The sequence below is a fragment of the Leucoraja erinacea genome, chromosome 31 (assembly GCF_028641065.1).
Source record: "Leucoraja erinacea ecotype New England chromosome 31, Leri_hhj_1, whole genome shotgun sequence".
Lineage (NCBI taxonomy): Eukaryota > Metazoa > Chordata > Chondrichthyes > Rajiformes > Rajidae > Leucoraja > Leucoraja erinaceus.
Window position 1 is genome coordinate 27,113,879 of NC_073407.1, and position 19,090 is coordinate 27,132,968.

Sequence of the window (19,090 nt, forward strand, 5' to 3'; positions counted from 1 at the left end):
TACACAGCCATTTAAATGATGAGCCCCTGCTTCCACTGCCTGCCACGTTAATGATAATACCTCCCTTCTATCACAAGCTTAGAAGCAGCGTGTTCATTCATGTTTGTACTAAATGTTCAATTCCATTCAGAGCTCCTCGTAAGATGAAGTAGCCATTGGACGTAGCGAGAGTCCAAACAACATGCAACATTGACCATCCAGCGGACATTAACACTCCCATCACGTTCCACGGTATGACCATCTCCAACAGGAGAGTATCTAGTCGCCTAGCTGTGACTATCAATGCATTCCCATCAGGATCCCCACCATCAATAACCTGGTGATCACCATTTACCAGAAATTCAGCCGGTCAAAGGACATAAATATTGTGGTTTTAAGCGTAGGTCTAAAGCTTGGCATCCGACAGCACAACTAATTTTCCGATACTCCAAAAGGCATTGAAGTTTGTGGATGACACAAAGCTGGGTGGCCGTGTGAGCTGCGAGGAGGATGGACAATGGACCGCACCAACCAAGCCCCAGACTCAATATAGAAAGTATGAATCTCAACTAGAAACACAGTCTCACTCATATTATAAATAGGATATTTAGGAGTAGCACAGGTCACATTCCGCTCTTTCCTACCCAGGTTTTGGAGGTATGGATACAGGTGCTGGGATTGAAGTTTCCATTGCCAAGCTTTCAACACTTGGAGCTGGTGACGATGCAACTGAATCACGAGACCCCGTACTCTGCCTGTCGAATCCAGGCTCCTTGATAAACTTTACCTGGAAGATAAAAATAATGAAGTCAAACTCCTGCAATGCGAACATTAAACATAATTCCATCAACTCTATCCATTTATATATCTATGCAATAAAAAATTTGGCATTCTACTTAACCCCCAAATGTTAACATATATAACATTCTTAAACAGAAGGAGAAATTTGACAAGTTTTTACTTTTTTTTGCAGCATCAAAGGCTGAGAGGAGACCTGTTAGCAGACTTTCAAATTATGAGAGAGATACTTGGTGTAGGCAGTCAGAATCATGTTTCCCCCAGGGTAGAAATGTCCAAGGCCAGAGAGCAGGGCCGTAATGTGAGTGGGGCAGTTTAAAGGAGATAAGTGGGGCAAGTTTTGTATTTATACAATAGATGGTGAGTGCCTGGATTGCACTGCCAGGGTGGTGGAGGCAGATGCAACAATGACATTGAAGGGGCTTTTAGATAGACACATTGATATGCAGGGAATGGAGAGATACAGATCACATGCAGGCAGGGGAGATTGGATGAACCGTACCTTGTTTGTCGTGGTCTTGGTCCTAGATAGACACAAAATGTTGGAGTAATTCAGCATGACAGGCAGCATCTCTGAAGAGAAGGAATGGGTGATGCTTCGGGTCCAGAAGTGCCACCCATTCCTTCTCTTCAGAGATGCTGCCTGTCCCACTGAATAACTCCAGCATTTTTTGTCTATCTTCGATTTGAAACCAGCATCTGCAGTTCTTTCCTACACACGTAGTCTTGGACCCGTTCGTTTCCTGGACTGTCCGATATTCTATGTTCTATATCAACAAGTCGCACTACATCTAAAATACTAATCTTCAAAAAGAAATACAAGCTTCTAAATCCATCATCCCTACATTTACATAAATGTTTATTTCCCAAATCCCAGTATTTTGCATTAATTAAAACAGAAGCATTCTCATCTGGTTACTTCAAAGGTACCAACAGCCTTGCTAATGATGATCCAACAAGGTTAAAGGGAGGAACAGAGGAAGTTTCTACTAGTTTAGATTTAGAGATACAGTGCAGAAACAGGCCCTTCAGCCTACCAAGTCCGCACCAACCAGAGATCCCCGCACATTAACACCATCCTACACACACTGGGGATAATTTACACTTATACCAAGCCAATTCAGAAACAAAACTATACGTCTTTGGAGTATGGGAAGAAACCGAAGATCTCGGAGAAACCCCAGGCAGGTCACAGGGAGAACGTACAAACTCTGTACAGACAGCTGCCGTTGTCAGGATTGAACCAGGGTCCCCGGTGCTGTACGGCAGCAACACTACCGCTGTGCCACCATATTCTAGTCATGACATTTTTATCTCAGAGATTGAAGAGCCATTTATATGTCAGTCCATCCAATTGCCTCACTTTTAGGTGATGCTCACCCTTTTAACCTCCACTTCGAAGAGAAGTGTGGCATCAGGCGGGATTCTGTTTGGCATTCCTTGCGATCCATATGCCTGACTCGGGGGTATAATCAGTAGTCTCTTGGAATTTTTCTTCATTCCCAGCATCCCAACTTCCCAGCCCTGCAAAATAGGATAGTTGTAATATTAAACAAAATCACCACAATAAACCAATGTGCAAATAAAACAAAAAACCTAACAGTAACAAAGGTCACGACGCTATATGGGGGCCATAAAGAGTCAATTTATTAATGCCTTTTCCAGTCTGGCCACAATGAGTGTGTGATTAGTGCCAGTGTGAAACAACAGTAGTAGCTGAGGACTTGCTGAAGCAAGTCACAAGAAAAGGCAGGAGGAAAAAAAAAAAAGTGGCTGGGGTTTTTGTGAAAAAGACAGTAATTGCAAGATGGTTGGCCAATCACTAATTTTCCAATCAGTCTCCATGGTAGGTGGGGTAGTAATGCTGCAAAACAAACCTAGACATTAATGAGCGCCTGAAATAATATCTCAAAGAGAGTTTCATCACATCACAAATGACACAGAATCCGAATAAGCCGCAAACCCTGTGAGCTACCTTAATTACTTTCCCCGATCCGAGTTTCAGTCGCAGCAATTTGTCTTTGTTGATATTCGTGTCAAACACCTGCAAAACAAAATGAAGAGATTTCAAAGATAAGACACAAAATGCTGGAGTGACTCAGCGGGACAGGCAGCTTCTCTGGAGAGAAGGAATGGGTGACATTTCGGATGGGGGATCCTTCTTCAGACGGAAGGGTCTCGACCCGAAACATCACCCATTCCTTCTCTCCAGAGATGCTGCATGTCCCGCTGAGTCACTCCAGCATTTTTGTGTCTATCTTCGGTTTAAACCCAGCAGCTCCTTCCTACACATGAAGAGATTTCAGTTTCATTCCATTTCTTAGCCACTAAAGGACAAGCTTTATTTAGTTATTTTCATCATCAGCCATCCTACAATCTTTGGCAATGAATTGTCAAACTCAATAACAAGTGAATCGAGGTTGCCTTGCATGGGCACGCTTACAGTCCACAAAGGCTGGCTGCCATTATGTCATGCAGGCTTTATTTTAAATAATTGATTGACTTATCACTTAATTTCACCAAAAATAGGGAGCCAGCAAAATGTAATAATTAGCCATTGCAGCACATTGAAAATGCAGGCAGGGGTGTTGAGACGTTATGTTAGTCAGCCCATAGCAATCTAGTTTCACTAACTCATTTAACCTTACCTGTCCAAAGGTGTTATTCTGGTAAAGCCACCCTGTGTACGACACTTCTAGAGAGTCACCCGTTTCAACGGCCGGTCCGTCACCTGGGCTGAGATCCTGGACCAGCACAGACTCCAACGATGAGGTACAGTTGCATTTTGCCAAACACACCTGCACAGGAACAAACGTACACAAAAAGAGGGAACTCTCAGAGGTATGCGAGAGGGCAGTCCTGACCTCCCATCTATCTACCGGTAATTAATTTGGAGATCTTTGAACTATCTTTAATCAGACTTTAACTTCCACTAAATATTAGACCCTTTATCTGTACACTGTGAACGGCTTGATTGGAATCATGTATAGTGTTTACTTTGACTGGATCGCACGCAAACATAAACTTTTCCCCATCCCGCGGTACACATGGCAATAAACTATTCTAGTGAGCTTAGTTTTTACATTTTACAATTATCCATGCATTGAAATTTAAAACATAAATTAAAACCTTCAACCCCTCAATGAGCACGTGAACTTTACCTGTTTGCTGAAGTCTATCACAGCCTTGTCAGAATCAAACATGATTGACCAACTCTGCTTCTGATCATCGTAAAACATACAATAGTTATTGGCTTGAACCTGAAAGGAAATAATGTTATGAGTTGAGATAAACAGAACGGCCTCCAATGGCATATTTGATCAACTACCTCATGTAGAATGGGCACGGCTAACTCAACGTTGCCCTTTTGTTATTAACTTCAATTAATGCACAAACTCAGCTTCTGGAATTGGTCTAATCTTCACAAAATTCATGGTTGAATGGGAAAAGCAATTAAATTGGTGGCCAGCTGCTTCCAAGTAGATATTCCACAGATTGACGCTTGCCACTCGGAGATGGACATTAAACTAGATAAATGTCCTTGCAGCAATAACAGTTACAATGGGAAAAGGAGTCTAGATACTACTGAACCCATTCCAGTCAGCAGCACTGGGCCAACCATGAGGGTTGGGGAAGATGGCAGCTGTAGTAGACGGAGGAGATCGGTGCCCATGTGGAGGCTGTGGGGTCGCCTCTAGGGGTTCCGAGGTCAGCGATGGAAGGGTCGCAGGGCACAGAAATTGAGCCGTGTCTGCAGGAGGCGAGAGGACGGTGCGTTCGCAAGTCGACGTGTCAACGGAGTGGGTCGCTGGAGGTCGTACAGCAGCCGGGGGGGGGGGGGGGAGGGGGGATCAAACGCCTCTGGAGGTCCCACAGAGGTCAGGCAGGTACACAAATCTGACACCGCATTTAGCAGATGTGGACTATCCTTAGAATTAAAAAACTGCTCCCGGGGTTCCTCTTAATCCACTTCCCTCTCATCTTAAGCCTAACTTCTAGTTTTAGAATCTTCAGCCCTGGGGAAACGATTGCAAGTATCCATTCCCCTCAGGATTAGCAGACCCCTCACCCCTCACCCCTCACCCCTCAGCCTCCTGCACTTCATTGAAACAATATTCCAGCTTATCTAGCCTTTCCCTGTAACTCAAACCCGCTAGCCCAGGTGACACCCTGGAGAATCCCATCTGCACCCTTTCTAACTTAAAGTGTATAGGAAGGAACTGCAAATACTTTATTTTTCCAAAGATAGATAAAATGCTGGAGTAACTCAGCGGGTCAGCAACGTCTCTGGAGGAAAGGAACAGGTGAAGTCTGGGGTCAAAATCCTTCTTCAAACTGGACTTTAGACTAACTTAAAGTCCAGTGTTGTGCTCTCTCCTGTAGGCTCCTTTTGTGTATTGATTAAGAAAGTTTTCTCAGACACATTTAACAAATCCCACACTATATTTATACTATAAAGGACGCAGTCAATAACTATACAGCTATCTAGACAAGCTCCCTACACAACTGCTCCTCTAATTCATGCTAACTATTGGGAATGTGTAGGAAGAAACTGCAGATGCTGGTTTAAGCTGAAATTAGGTACAAAGAGCTGGAGTAACTCAGCGGGTCAGGTAGCATCTGTGGAGAAAAGGAACAGGTGACCCGAAACGTTACTTACTCCTTTTCTCCAGAGATGCTGTCTGACCCACTAAGTTACTCCAGCTTTCTGTGTCTATCCTTGGGAATAGCTGATGCTTGTGGACTCCAATAATTGTCTGACACATGCCTCAGTTCAAATTTGATTAATGGCCAGTAGAGCAAGATAGTGAACAATCAGAGTCGGCATATCATTCACGAACAGATTCACATCATAACACCATAACCTTCAATGATTAAGTTACTCACAGTAAAAGTGAAGCTTGAGGTGATGCGAGCAGCTGCGATCCGCTTCTGTTGACTAGCGTACAGCAGAACCTTGAACTTCAGGGTCAGAGAACAGGAAAATGAATCAACCTCCATGCAAAATGCACAAGCCTACATTCATCTTCTTTACCAGTTGAAGAAATGCCCTTATCATCCTGTCTTATGTTTAGAGTGGATGTGGAGAGGATGTTTCCACTCGTGGGACCATAGCCTCAGAATAAAATAACGTATCTTTAGAAAGGAGATGAGGAGTAATTTCTCTGGTCAGAGGGTAGTGAATCTGTGGAATTCATTGCCACAGACGGCTGTAGATGCCAAGTCAATGGGTATTTTTAAAATGCAGATTGACAGATTCTTCATGAGTACAGGTATCAGAGGTTATGGGGAGAAGGCAGGAGAATGCAGTTGCGAGCGAAAGATAGATCAGCCATGATTGAATGGCGAAGTCGACTTGATGGGCTGAATGGTCTAATTCTGCTCCTATAACTTATGAACATATGCAAAACCTACCTCTCCTGAAGCATGGTTTCCAAGAATAGCCGCTCCAAGCTTGCCTTGTTTCACATACTGACCATTCAGGCTGCAATACAATAAACGCAATTAGCAACAGACCTGGAAGAGTGACCAGCACACCGTCCTTCCATCTGCTCGCCCATGCCATGTCTGAACTAGCCCTCTCTGAACCGAGTAACAAGAAATCCAAGTATTGCAACATTTCAAAAGGCAAAACCTATCTCATCTAATGTACCTCAGAGAAACAGCTTAATGTGTGAATGTATGACTCCCACATCCCAAACGTGAGAAAGACCCATCCAATCCACGGCATGGACATCATTTTATTTAAATGTTAGGCACATCTGGGCAGTAAATTGATCCAATGGTGCCTGTATTCACACCAAGGCTCATGGAACAGTGAGTCTGAACGTGTTTGAAGGAATGACAAGAAGAAAATGTTGCCTGGGTGGAATCTGTGTTTGAACCCTGCAAGCCATCATTCATAGTGCGATGCAAGACTGGCGATGACCCTGGAGCAAGTCAGGGTTCATGTGGACGTACATAATCAAGGCAGATTCAAATATCCGGGAAAGACACAAAAAACTGGAGTAACTCAGTGGATCAGGCAGCATCTCTGGAGAGAAGGAATAGGTGACGTTTCGGGTCTAGACCCTTCTTCAGACTGAGAGTCAGGGGAGAGGGCAACTAGAGGTATGAAAACTGGTCTTGGTGTGACCTGCATTCAACATGGTGAGCAGCAGAGAACCAGGACCAGGCAGCACATCGTGGGATTGTCAAGACTCTCCCAGAGGCAAGCAACATTAGATATATATCTTTGTGCAAATTAATTGAATTAAGCATCCATTAGGAGATCCACGCCGGGGGCTCCAACAACAAGACCCGGAGCGTGGCCTTGCATCACCCGGCGCGGCGTTAATGGCCGCGGGACAATTGCCATCGCCCGCCGGGGGCTTTGACTTTGACTCTGACATTAGGAGGGGAATGGGAAGTGCAGGGGAGAGATAAGTCTTTGCCTTCCATCACAGCGAGGAGGAGATGCGCTGTGATGGATGTCTGTGTAAATTGTGTTGTGTTTTGGTTCTTTCTTGTGTGTATGACTGCAGAAACAACATTTCGTTTGAACCTCAATGGGGTTCAAATGACAAATAAATTGTATTGTATTGTATTATTGTATTGATAACGTCAATATACATCACATTGCTATCTTTTATTCATTACCATCGCACAATTATGTCTTTAGTATATTCACCATGGTTTTTTATCGTCTTTGATACGATTTGGAGAATGAAAAATGATCAGAAAAACTTTTCAGAAATGTATAAGAACAAATGGTGGACATAGAAACTCATCAGAAGCAAGATCAGTCAGTGATTCGATTAATTTGCATAAGGATGTAGATACCAGCAGAGTGACGAGAAATAAAATGTTGTTTTATAGCAAGTACTGCTTAAACATGATCCATAACAGCCTTAAAATAGATTCCCTGGGTTAGAGTCATAGTCATACAGCGTGGAATTGGGCCGTTCAGCCCAACTTGCCCACATCGACCAACATGTCCCAAACACACTAGTCCCACCTGCCTGCGTTTGGCCCATATCTCTCTAAACCTGTCATGTCCATGTACCTGACTAACTGTTTCTTATTCGTTGACAATGTCCCTGCCTCAACTACTTCCTATGGCTGCTAATTCCAGTGCTGCAGTGTATTCACACTGTGCTTCAATGCCTTTGCCAGCTTTAACCAGTGAGTCCTCCCTTACCCTTCCCTAGTCTCTGTCACCCTGGCCTCCGAGCACTTACTATTGGTACGCGTGCACAGCAGTTGCAAACAACACCGCTGGAGAGCCTCCAGTTGTTGCCGGTTTCTGTGAACCCGCGCCTGCAGAGGAAAAACATTGCATTTAAAATAAACAATCCTTTTGCAACTACACACTTTCAGTAGAACTATAATCTTACAGTGAATAATTATAGCAACTAATATCAGAGCTTAGGGCAAAAGATCAAGCTTCAAGCTTAACACTAATTCAAATCTATCTCTCCCTCTCAACCTCATTCTCCTGCCATCTCCCCGTAACCCCTGACACCCGTACTAATCAAGAATCTCTATCCCTGCCTTAAAAACACCCATTGTCTTGGCCTCCACAGCCGTCTGTGGCAATGAATTCCACAGATTCACCACCCTCTGACTAAAGAAATTCTTCATCTCCTTTCTAAAGGTACGTTCTTTTCTTCTGAGGTTAGGGCCTCTGATCCTAGACTTTCCCACTAGTGGAAGCATCCTCTCCACGTCCACTTAATCCAGGCCGTTCAAGAGCTGCCTACGTAAAGTAAAGTAAAGCAAAGTAAAGTAGCCTTTATTGTCATTCAAACCTTTCGGTCTGAACAAAATTTCGATGCCTGCAGTCATACATATAATAAATGACAAAAACACCCAATAAACACAAATTTAACATCCACCACAGTGAGTTCACCAAACACCTCCTCACTGTGATGGAACGCAAAAATCTTATTCTTGTCTCTTCCCTCCTTGTTCTCCCTCTGCTCCGACATGTGAGCTCCTGACGTTGTCGTCCAACGTGGTCAGGCCGCCGCTGCCGCCGGAACGCCACAGCTCCGATGCCGGGTCGCCGTTGCCGATGTTGCTGCCGGAACGCCACAGCTCCGATGCCGGGCCGCCGTTGCCGCTGCAACGTCGCAGCTCCGATGTTGCCGCCGGAACGCTGCCCCAGCTCCGCCATTAGGCCTCGGCGCAGACGGACACGGGGGATACGACAAGAGAAGTCGCATCCCCCCCGAAGGAAGAGACCAAAAACACGTTCCCCCCACACCCATACACAACATAATAAAATAAAACCAAAAATTAACTGCAACAGGACAAAAGAACAAACAAAAAAAAGAAAAAACAAACGGACTGCAGGCGAGCCGTAGCTGCTAAGGCAGCACCGCCATCTTGTAACTACGTGTTGGTGGTATTAGGCTTGTCCTGTTGCACTCAGCTCTGATGTTGGAGTGTTCCAAACGGAGCAACTGCATTATCATCCTAGTCCTTGCATCATTTCCTGAAAGCAAATGCAACCCACTGGGACACACAGAACTCATTCACAACACAGTCAAAGGCAAATCAGTCTGATGGATGACACTGTAGGCAAGAATGTAGAATGATGCAATGAACCAAAGCCCCAGCACAAAGTAAACTATTGATAAAAACAAAGAGGATAAATGGATTTTACTATATTTTATTGTAAACAAAACTGTGGAGCACTTGGGTAGAAACAATTCTGAGAATGCCTGCCCCAAGCAGAATGTCTGAGCAGATTTTATAAGACTGACTCAGTGAAGATACACAATCACCTTTGCTGTGAACTAGGTAGAAAAACAAAATCAAAACATATTGCCAAGGTAATTAAACTTAAAGTGATAATTAATGGTGTGTACAAACGCTGAAACAGAAATAGCATATGCAATTTTGGCAAGGGGTAATAGTGGCCCTAGAAATGGATCAGGAAAGATTGAACTCATTTTAAGGTCCAGAGATAGAATGAAATAAAGCAGGCTTCCATTACACAACAATATCGCTTTAATTTAATTACAGTGTTTAAAATAACAAATGGGATCAGATAGATTCCTAATGCTGATGTTTACAAGGACTATGAAACAGAATCACAAAGAGAGAACTGGTACTACTTTCTTGCAGGAATACAATCATGGAATGAAACTGCTATACGCGCAGTGAGTATGGAACCATCTGTAGTAATGAAAATAAGTTCCAGAGAAAGGGTGAGCAACCATCCCTTAGATCCACAAGGAATCAGTTTTATCTCTGGATCTCAGCAACAAAACATAAACATTGTGGGTATATTAAACAAATGTAGTCTTCGCCCCCTTGTTTTTCTTTGAAAATATTTTGCTTAATAGGTAGAGATTTAGGGGATAAAAGGCATCTTGACTGGCACAAGAATCAATGATCCAGGTTAACAACAATGTTTTCTTGCTGAGTGGCAAAACGATTAAACGTGTGTGAAAATGGAAGCTCGAGGGTGAGGTGGTTGGAGGCAGATGGTCACGAGGAAACCTTCACAATCACATCCAAGCACACCTAGTATTCTCTGCCTAGAGTGTCACCCACACACACACACATACACCCACACACACACACACGTATGTTAAGCGACGCATGATGGTACACCAGCACTTTCTGAACACAGAATACAAACAAATTCCTCAGAGAATTTCCCCCAAAAATGTGCTGGGGAAATTTCACTATAAATAGCTCTCAAATAATGGAAAGCAAATTAAAATCATGAAACAGTTAAAATGGAAAATAACTTTCTTGAAAAGCCGCAACGTTTTTAAGCTTCTCAGAGAAATCTTAGCCTGGAGGCTGGGTGAGGTTGTTAGCTATTCAAAGCAAATAGCTGAAACAGAAATAACTGCGGACTACTGAACTGAGGCTTATTGGGAATGTAATCTCTCTCTATAAGGCCATATTTTTGCTAAATAGCTGACATTTCCCAAATGCGGATTTTGATGGAAGAACTGAGACAAACAAGTCACAGAAGATGCATAGATACAACTGCCAGCTGGCAATGTAGTAGCTGGACAAATGGAGACTGTACATCTGAATTGTTCATCGCACCTCTTTATACAACCGGCATAACGATTGAAACAAAATTCTTAAGATTTTTCTTACCATGTTCGTTTGCATTACAAATCATTTTAAAATCTTACACTTCTCTAATCCAATTTACTACCTGGAGCTTGTGCCCCTTTCTTTGGCTGTTTGGGGGCCGTGTACTGGAACGACTCGTTTCCCTGACCCACGGCAGTCTGGTCCATGCCGAAGAGAGAGGCCAGTTTGGCCCTGCAGAAAATGAGAGCAAGAATTAGCAAACCATCTGCAAACCATCTGAAAGCAAACCACAACCACCATCTGCTCCTGGTGATCATTTACCTGTGTTACTATGAACAGCCTATGCTTCTGGAAGTACAGATCTAGACAAGCTGTTCCCACCTGTTATTAGGCAAGTGGACCATCTAACAACTAGTGAGCGGTCCTGAGCTTCTATCTGCCTCAATGGAGACCCTTTAACTAGACAATACTGGACTTTATCTGGCACTAAACGTTATTCCCTTTATCATGTATCTGTACCCTGTGGATAGCTCGATTGTGATCATGTATATTCTTTCTGCTAACTGTTTAGCAGGCTTTTCAATGTACCTCGGTACACGTGACTATAAAACTTAACTAACTGAAAAATAAATCAAGACAAACCTCAAAATAGACATGAAATTTAAATTGAAGGTAGACACAAAATGCTGGAGTAACTCAGTGGGTGAGGCAGCATCTCTGGAGAGAAGGAATGGGCGACGTTTCGGGTCGAGACTCTTCTTCAGACACATATCGGGTCGAGGCCTTCACACTTTGTAACAGCAGTACTGGACAGTTGAAGCTGAAATATTCACTTGCAAAAGAATCCATTTACAGGTTGTCTAAAATTGGTTGTATCACTTTCGCTGAGTAATCTGATAATCCTCTCCTACACACAATAGGCACCACTAACACCAATGCAAGTACTATTACTTAAAATTTACAGAATAATTACAGGGCATTGAGCCAAAATAAACTAATCCAATGTTATATACAGCACGCCAGTTAGCAATCCTCACTCGACCAGCTGTATTTATCTGTTGCAAGCGATTTACCCACTTTTGAACCATTGCTTACATATTCACAGTCAGTAGAAGAATACTGTTGAAGACGGGTGTAGCTAGGAAAGATGGTTCAGGAAGAAGTCTCGCGCGCAAAGACCGAAGACCAAGCAGAAAGAGCTCTCCCACTGGCCAACCGTTCATCCCACCAGTAGCAGTAAAGTCTACATTGCACTTTCCATGGACATGCAGCGGTCGGTTCAATACTGACCCATAGGTTTCGTTCCACATGTACTCACTGCCCCAACGCCCCAGCATCTCAGCCGGACGATCGCACAGAATATCAGCACAGAGCCACAGCTCGACAATACAAAATATCACATGGTCGTTCAGAATGCAACAGCCTCATTGTAAAACAAACAAGACAGAAATGCAAGAGTCCATCGAGCAAGGAGTCCCTCATGGCTGCCTGCACGCAAACTAATTGAAAGCACAAGATGTGGCTTAATAGAGTTAGAGAATGCTCCACACAAGGTCAGGCATGTTTAAACACAGTGGGACTAAACTGTTTTCATTCACTCCAGTATTACAAAATACTTTTGATTTGAGAACCGCCACAACTCCATTCAAAATCTCACACTACTGGAGGAAAGTTAAGTTACAAAGCTTCAGCTTCCTACATTTCTTTAAACCCAAGCCAATTTGGAGTATTGTGAACAGTAATTTGGAGTATTGTGAGCAGTTTTGGGCCCCCTACCTGAGGATGGTGGTGCTGGCTTTGGTGAGGGTCCAGAGGAGGTTTACGAGAATGATCCCAGGAATGAGTGGGTTAACATATGGTGAGCGTATGAAGGCTCTGAGCCCTCAAAGTTTAGAAGGATAAAGGGGGGACCTCATTGAAACTTACCGTAAAATGAAAGGTCTGGTACAGTGAATGTGGAGAGGATGTTTCCACAAGTGGGAGAGTCTAGGACCAGAGACCATAGCCTCAGAATCATAGGACATACTTTTAGAAAGAAGATGAGGATGAATTTATTTACTCAGTATCAACCCATAACTAAGGAATCAGTAAAATCTGAGACAAATGGCTTGATGCATCACCCTGGTTAACTAATACAAAAAACAATGAAACATTTACTGGACATAGACATTTCTAAAACAGGGTGTCAAATTATGATAAAGCCAGTTTAATGCAATCCTGATGAACATTTAGAGTTTTCCAACTCAAGATCTTTTTACTCTTTCGCAAGATGGGATGCCAAACACAACTGCAGACATGACAAACTCCAGCACAAAACAGTTACATAAACTGACACACCTTACACTCTACTACCCTACTCTTAGTTTTCCACCCCATTCTATCTTCTGCTTCCTACATTGTTCCAACAAAGCTGAACACAAGCTTGCCCATCTCATCTAACAGCTCAGTAAATTACAGCGTTCAGGGTTCAGTATTAAATTGCACAGGTTATAGACTGTAGGCAATAGGTGCAGGAGTAAGTCACTCAGCCCTTCAAGCCAGCACCACCATTCAATGTAATCATGGCTGATCATCCCCAATCAGTAGCCCATTCCTGCCTTCTCCCTGTATCCCCTGACTCCTCTATCAGATAATTACAATTTCAGTCATGCACCACGTTGCACAATTATAGAGCAACAGGCCATTCAGCCCACCATGCCCATGCTGACCATCAAATTCCTATTTATACTAATCCCATTTTTGATTCTGTCACAACCATAATCCTGGATCATATCATGAGTTCTTTATAACATGAAGATAATTTACTTCAATCAGTCTTCATAAATCGCTAATGGTATTCAAATGACTTACGTCAAAACATTTTGGTGGAAATAGTTGAAAATATAAAATTAGTGCTTTCAGTCTAATGAGATTTTTCCAAATGTTTGTTTATGGTTTCCCTCATCCTCACTCACGCACTCCAATTTTCTCTTCTGGTATTTCACGTTTAATTTAATGCCCATATATACCCCACCAGACAAATCTTTGGCACCATTTCAGCTGGCACCATCAGTGTCTTTCAATCTCCTGGTCTCCACCCTATCACAGGCCATCCCTTCTGTTCTCTCCACCCATCATCCTTTTCGCTTGCAATTTTAAATTTGTTCAGTTCAAAATGACACAGTTCTGAATAAAAGTCAATCATAGAGTTATACAGTGTGGAAACAGGCTCTGCGGCCCAACTTGCCCTCACCGGCCAACATGTCCCAGCCACACTAGTCCCACCTGCCCGCATTTGGTCCATATCCCTCCAAACCTGTCCTATCCATGTACCTGTCTGTTTATTAAAGTGGTCATCCCGTATACTAGCACTAGCTTACAGTACACACTGGGGACAATTTACAGAAGCCAATTAACCTACAAACCTGTACATCTTTGGACTGTGGGAGGAAACTGCAGCACCTAAAGAAAACCCACACAGTCACGGGGAGAACGCATAAACTCCATACAGACAGTACCCATAGTCAGGATTGAACCTGGTCTCTGGCGCTGTAAGGCAGAAACTCTATCACTGCACCACTGTGCCGCCCAAATAGGAAATTGACAATAGGAAAGGTATGTCAGGCTGTTCATCGACTACAGCTCAGCATTCAATACCATCAACTCTTCCAAACGTCATTGCATTTCGGGAACTGATTCTCTGCTCCTCCCTGTACAACTAGATTGTTGACTTCCTCATCGGCAGACCTCAATCAGTATGGATTGGCAACACCTCCTCCTACTCCTAGTTGCTGACCATCGGGGTTATGTGCTCAATCCCCTGCTCTACACCCATGACTGCGCAGTCACACACAGTTCAAACACCAATTATACCACCATCATTGGCTGAATAACTAGCAAGGAAGTCAGTGTGCAGGAGGGAAGTTGATCAGCTGGCTGAGTGGTGCCAGCACAACAATCTTGCTCTCATCACTGGAAAGAACAAAGAGCTGATTGTTGACCTCAGGATGAGAAAGCCTAAGGACCGTGCAGTGTTCACTGGCAGGATGGCGGTGGAGAGAGTCAACTGCTGCATGTTCCTGGACAAACACAAAACCGATGATCTGTCTGATTTCAGCACAATGATGCAACTACAATGAAAGCTCACCAATGCCTCTACTTCCTCAGTGGGCTGCAAATATTCAAGAACAGCTTCTTCCCATCAAACATCAATTTCTAGAACCACATCGTACAGCCCTAACCAAAACGCTACTCTTGGAGCAACCATCTTAATGCTGAGTCTGAACCACTAAAGTCTCTACATCACAAAGGTTGTTTACTGTCATAATCTAGTTTACACAAAATAACTGCAAATTGAAAGAAGTAAAAAAAATACATGGAACAAAATTTAATTATTTAACACTTCTTACATTTAAATTATTTTTAGTTTCATTTCTCCATTTTCAGTTTCATTTCCCCTTCAATATGACTACAGAGTAATATGTTTTGGAGAATCGTAATTTTAATTGCTCTTAATTATGTTAAAACACGTGTTTTCAGCCCAGCTTTCTTTGGGAAGCTGAACCACTGCGACACAGATCATTTCAAGACAATAGTGGTGTAGTAATGTTGTGGTGTGTAGGGGTTTGTTGACAGGGATATTAATTCTACCTTCACTGGCCTGTAAGAAAGATTGTTAAATGCAATTAGGGCGGGACTGGACATTTCCTTGCCCAACTCTGGAATATTTCAGAGTCACTGTGGCGCAAGGGTAGAGTTGCTGCCTTACAGCGCCAGAGACCAGTGCCAGCGCAAGATTGGATTCGATCTTGACTACCGGTGATGTCTGTATGGAGTTTGTACGTTCGCTCTGCGACCGCATGGGGTTTACTCCGGGTGCTCCGGTTTCCTCCAACATTCCAAAGACGCAAGGTTCGCAGGTTAATTGGCTTTGGTAAAAATTGTAAATTGCCCCTAGTGTGTGTAGGATAGTGTACGGGAATCGCTGGTCAGCACGGACTCGGTGGGCTGAAGGGCCTTCTTTCAGCTGCATTGCTCCCCAAAGTCATGTCATCTGCTCTACATTCTGTAACTGTTTTACATGTTGTCTTTTCAAATAGATAAGAAATGTCTGTTACAAACAATGTCTCAATACTGTTGTCATTTATGGTATATCATGCACTTCAATATTATCCCAGAAAATATCTAAAATGTACATATGATGTCTCTATAACACTAAAGTGGGTAGTATCATAGACAGTGAAGATGGTTATCAAACATTGCAGCATATTCATGATCAGTGGAGCATGTGGGCTGAGGAGTGGTTAATGGAGTTTAATGCAGATAAGTACGACATGTTGCATGTTTGGAAGTTAAACCAAGGCAGGCTCTTTAGTAAATGGCAGGGCCCTGGGGAGTGTTGAAGAATGGAGGGATCTGGGAGAGCAGGTACATAGTTTCCTGAAACTGCCATCATAGGTAGATCAGGTGGTCAAGAAGGCTTTCGGTATATTAGCCTTCATCAGTCAGGGTACTGGGTATAGAAGTTGGGATGTTATGTTGAGGCTGCATTTGGAATATTGTGTTCACTTTTGGGTCACTCTGCTATAGGAAGGATGTCATTCAGCTGAAAAAAGTGCAGAGAAGATTTACAAAGATGTTGCCAGGACATGAGAGCCTGAGCTAAAAGGATGGGTTGGGCAGTCTAGTACTCTATTCGTTGGAACGCAGGAGGATAAGGGCCGGGATCTTAGAGAGGTGCACAAATCATGAGGGGAATAGATAGGGTGAATGCACAGAGTCTTTTACCAAGAGGAGGAGAATCAAGAACTAGGGGACAAAGGTTTAAGGTGAGAGAGGAAAGATTTAATAGGAACATGAGGGGAATCTTTTTCATACAGTGGGTAGTGGGTGTATGGAACGAGCTACCGGGGGAGATAATCGAGGCAGGTACTATAACAACATTTAAAAAACATTTGGATAGGTACATGGATAGAAAAGGTTTAGAGGAATATGGGCCAAACACAGGCAGATGGGAAAAGCGAAGCTGGGGATCTTAGCCAGCATGGATATGTTGGGCCAAATGGCCTGTTTCCATGCTGTATGACTCGACATATAATATCTCAATATAGCTGTCATGTATGAGAAAATGTCCTAACCTTTAATTAAACTGCAGAAAATATATATACTCATGCAATGCAATCAGATAGGTGAAGTATGAAACATTGTGATACACTGAAAGCCCACTTAACGTAAATAGGCATAGATAACCCTAAAACTATCTTCAAGAGCACAACCCCTCAAAATTACAGGTATGTATTTGTTTCATATCTGTATTTTATTCTGCTGATTATGAATTCCATCCTTCCTGAGGTCATCTGTTGCCAACCCTGTTTTGTTCTGGCCTTCTCTATCTTTCAGTCTGGAGAAGAGTTTCAACCTAAATCATCACCTATTCCTTTTCTCCAGAGATGCTGCCTGTCAAGCATGACGCCAGGGACACATATTCAAGGGACAAGAGTTTACATATTCTGTTGTGCTGCTGCAAATAAGAATTTCATTCTTTTATCTGGGACACATGACAACAGAACACTCTGAACTGACTCTTGAAGATAGACACAAAATGCTGGAGTAACTCAGCGGGACAGGCAACATCTCTGGAGAGAAGGAATGGATTACATTTTGGGTCGAGACCCTTCTTCAGACCCGGGCATCAGGCCACACGGGCGGGGAGGGACATGGAGAGAGAGAGAGGGAAAGCAAGGGTTACTTGAAGTTAGATAAATCAATCCGCTGTTCCAGATCTGGACTCCTATGTATCGGTAATACCACACGCAGGCTCTGCGATCGTTTTGCTGAACACCTCCGCTCAGTCCCCATAAACCTACCTGATCTCCCGGTTGCTAAACACTTTAACTCCCCCTGCCATACTGACCTTTCTGTCCTGGGCCTCCTCCACCATTAGAGTGAGGCCCAATGCAAATTGGAGGAACAGCACCTCATATTTCACTTGGGCAGCTCACACCCCAGCTCCATGAATATTGAGTCTGAAGAAGGGTTTCGGCCCGAAACGTTGCCTATCTCCTTCGCTCCATAGATGCTGCTGCACCCGCTGAGTTTCTCCAGCATTTTTGTGTACCTTCCATAAATATTGAGTTTTCTTTGAGCTGCATCTCATTTGATCTGTTGTTTTAACACCTGACTCTCAGTCTGAAGAAGGGTCTCGACCAAAAACGTTACCTATTCCTTCTCTCCACAGATGCTGCCTGTCCCGCTGAGTTACTCCAGCTTTTTGTGTCTATCTTCGATATTCACAGCACTGGGTTGTAAACTGCCCAAGTAGTGTCAAGTGCCCAAGTAGTATTTTATTGTCATATGTCCCAGATACAACAATGAAATTCTTATTTGCAGCAGCAAAACACAAAATACTTGTAAACATAGTACAAGTTCAAGTTCAAGTGAGTTTAAGTGAGTTTATTGTCTTGTGTCCCTGTATAGGACAATGAAATTCTTGCTTTGCTTAAGCACACAGAAAATAGTAGGCATTTACTACAAAACAGATGTGTCCATATACCATGATATAAATATATACACACATAAATATATACACACTGTGAATAATATAATAAATGAGAAAAAAAAGTTCAGTGTGAGTGTATACACATACTCACAGATACACACATATATATATATAGATCAAATATATATAGATCATATATACATATACATATATACGCACTCATAAAAAAACAAACGATAATAGTGCAATAATAATCAATGTAGTTCAGGTTATTAGAGGAAGGGCAGGAGGTTGTTAGAAGAGACACAGACAGAGATATGGAGGGAACTATGAGGGAAGGGCGACAGGGGCAAGAATGTAGCCACGGGCCGAGCGGCCCCCGGTGTTGGGGGCTTCATGTTACAGCGGGCCGGGGTGGGGGGAGGGGGAAGGGGAGTCACTGACCCGCCACTGGGTGAGAAGAAATCGACTTCGTCCTCCTCGGCGCCGAACATCGCCATGACAGACGGCGCCGTGTCCGCGTCTCCGCGCGTCAGCGTCAGCGCCCGCGCCCGCGCCCGCGTCAGCGTCAGCGTCAGCGTCAGCCCACCCGTCACGTGCTGCCGCAAAGCTGCAGTGACGGCGCGTGCCCGCCTGTGTGCAAAGATCCTAGCCTCTTTGTGTCTGTGTGTGTGTCTGTGTGTGCACGTGTCTGCGTGTGTCTGTCTGTGTCTGTCTGTCTGTGGTGTGTCTGTGCATCTGTGTGTGTGTATCAGTGGTGGTGTGTCTGTATCAGTGTGTCTGTGA

The 19,090-nt window shown here is 43.5% G+C and overlaps 1 protein-coding gene across 1 annotated transcript in view; it reads right to left on the bottom strand.

Moving 5' to 3' along the window:
• Window positions 1–18,829, bottom strand: part of fkbp15a (FKBP prolyl isomerase family member 15a) — a 50,113-nt gene extending 31,284 nt beyond the window's left edge. Inside the window, exons 1-10 of the mRNA XM_055660384.1 lie at window positions 18,749–18,829; window positions 10,949–11,058; window positions 7,998–8,076; window positions 6,193–6,262; window positions 5,665–5,739; window positions 3,939–4,037; window positions 3,426–3,575; window positions 2,753–2,821; window positions 2,158–2,301; window positions 624–766 (exon numbers count right to left, since the gene is read on the bottom strand). Coding sequence (XP_055516359.1) covers window positions 624–766; window positions 2,158–2,301; window positions 2,753–2,821; window positions 3,426–3,575; window positions 3,939–4,037; window positions 5,665–5,739; window positions 6,193–6,262; window positions 7,998–8,076; window positions 10,949–11,058; window positions 18,749–18,804 — 995 coding nt within the window. The 5' untranslated portion in view covers window positions 18,805–18,829. The remainder of the gene's footprint in view (window positions 1–623; window positions 767–2,157; window positions 2,302–2,752; window positions 2,822–3,425; window positions 3,576–3,938; window positions 4,038–5,664; window positions 5,740–6,192; window positions 6,263–7,997; window positions 8,077–10,948; window positions 11,059–18,748) is intronic.
• Window positions 18,830–19,090: the final 261 nt, after the last annotated feature.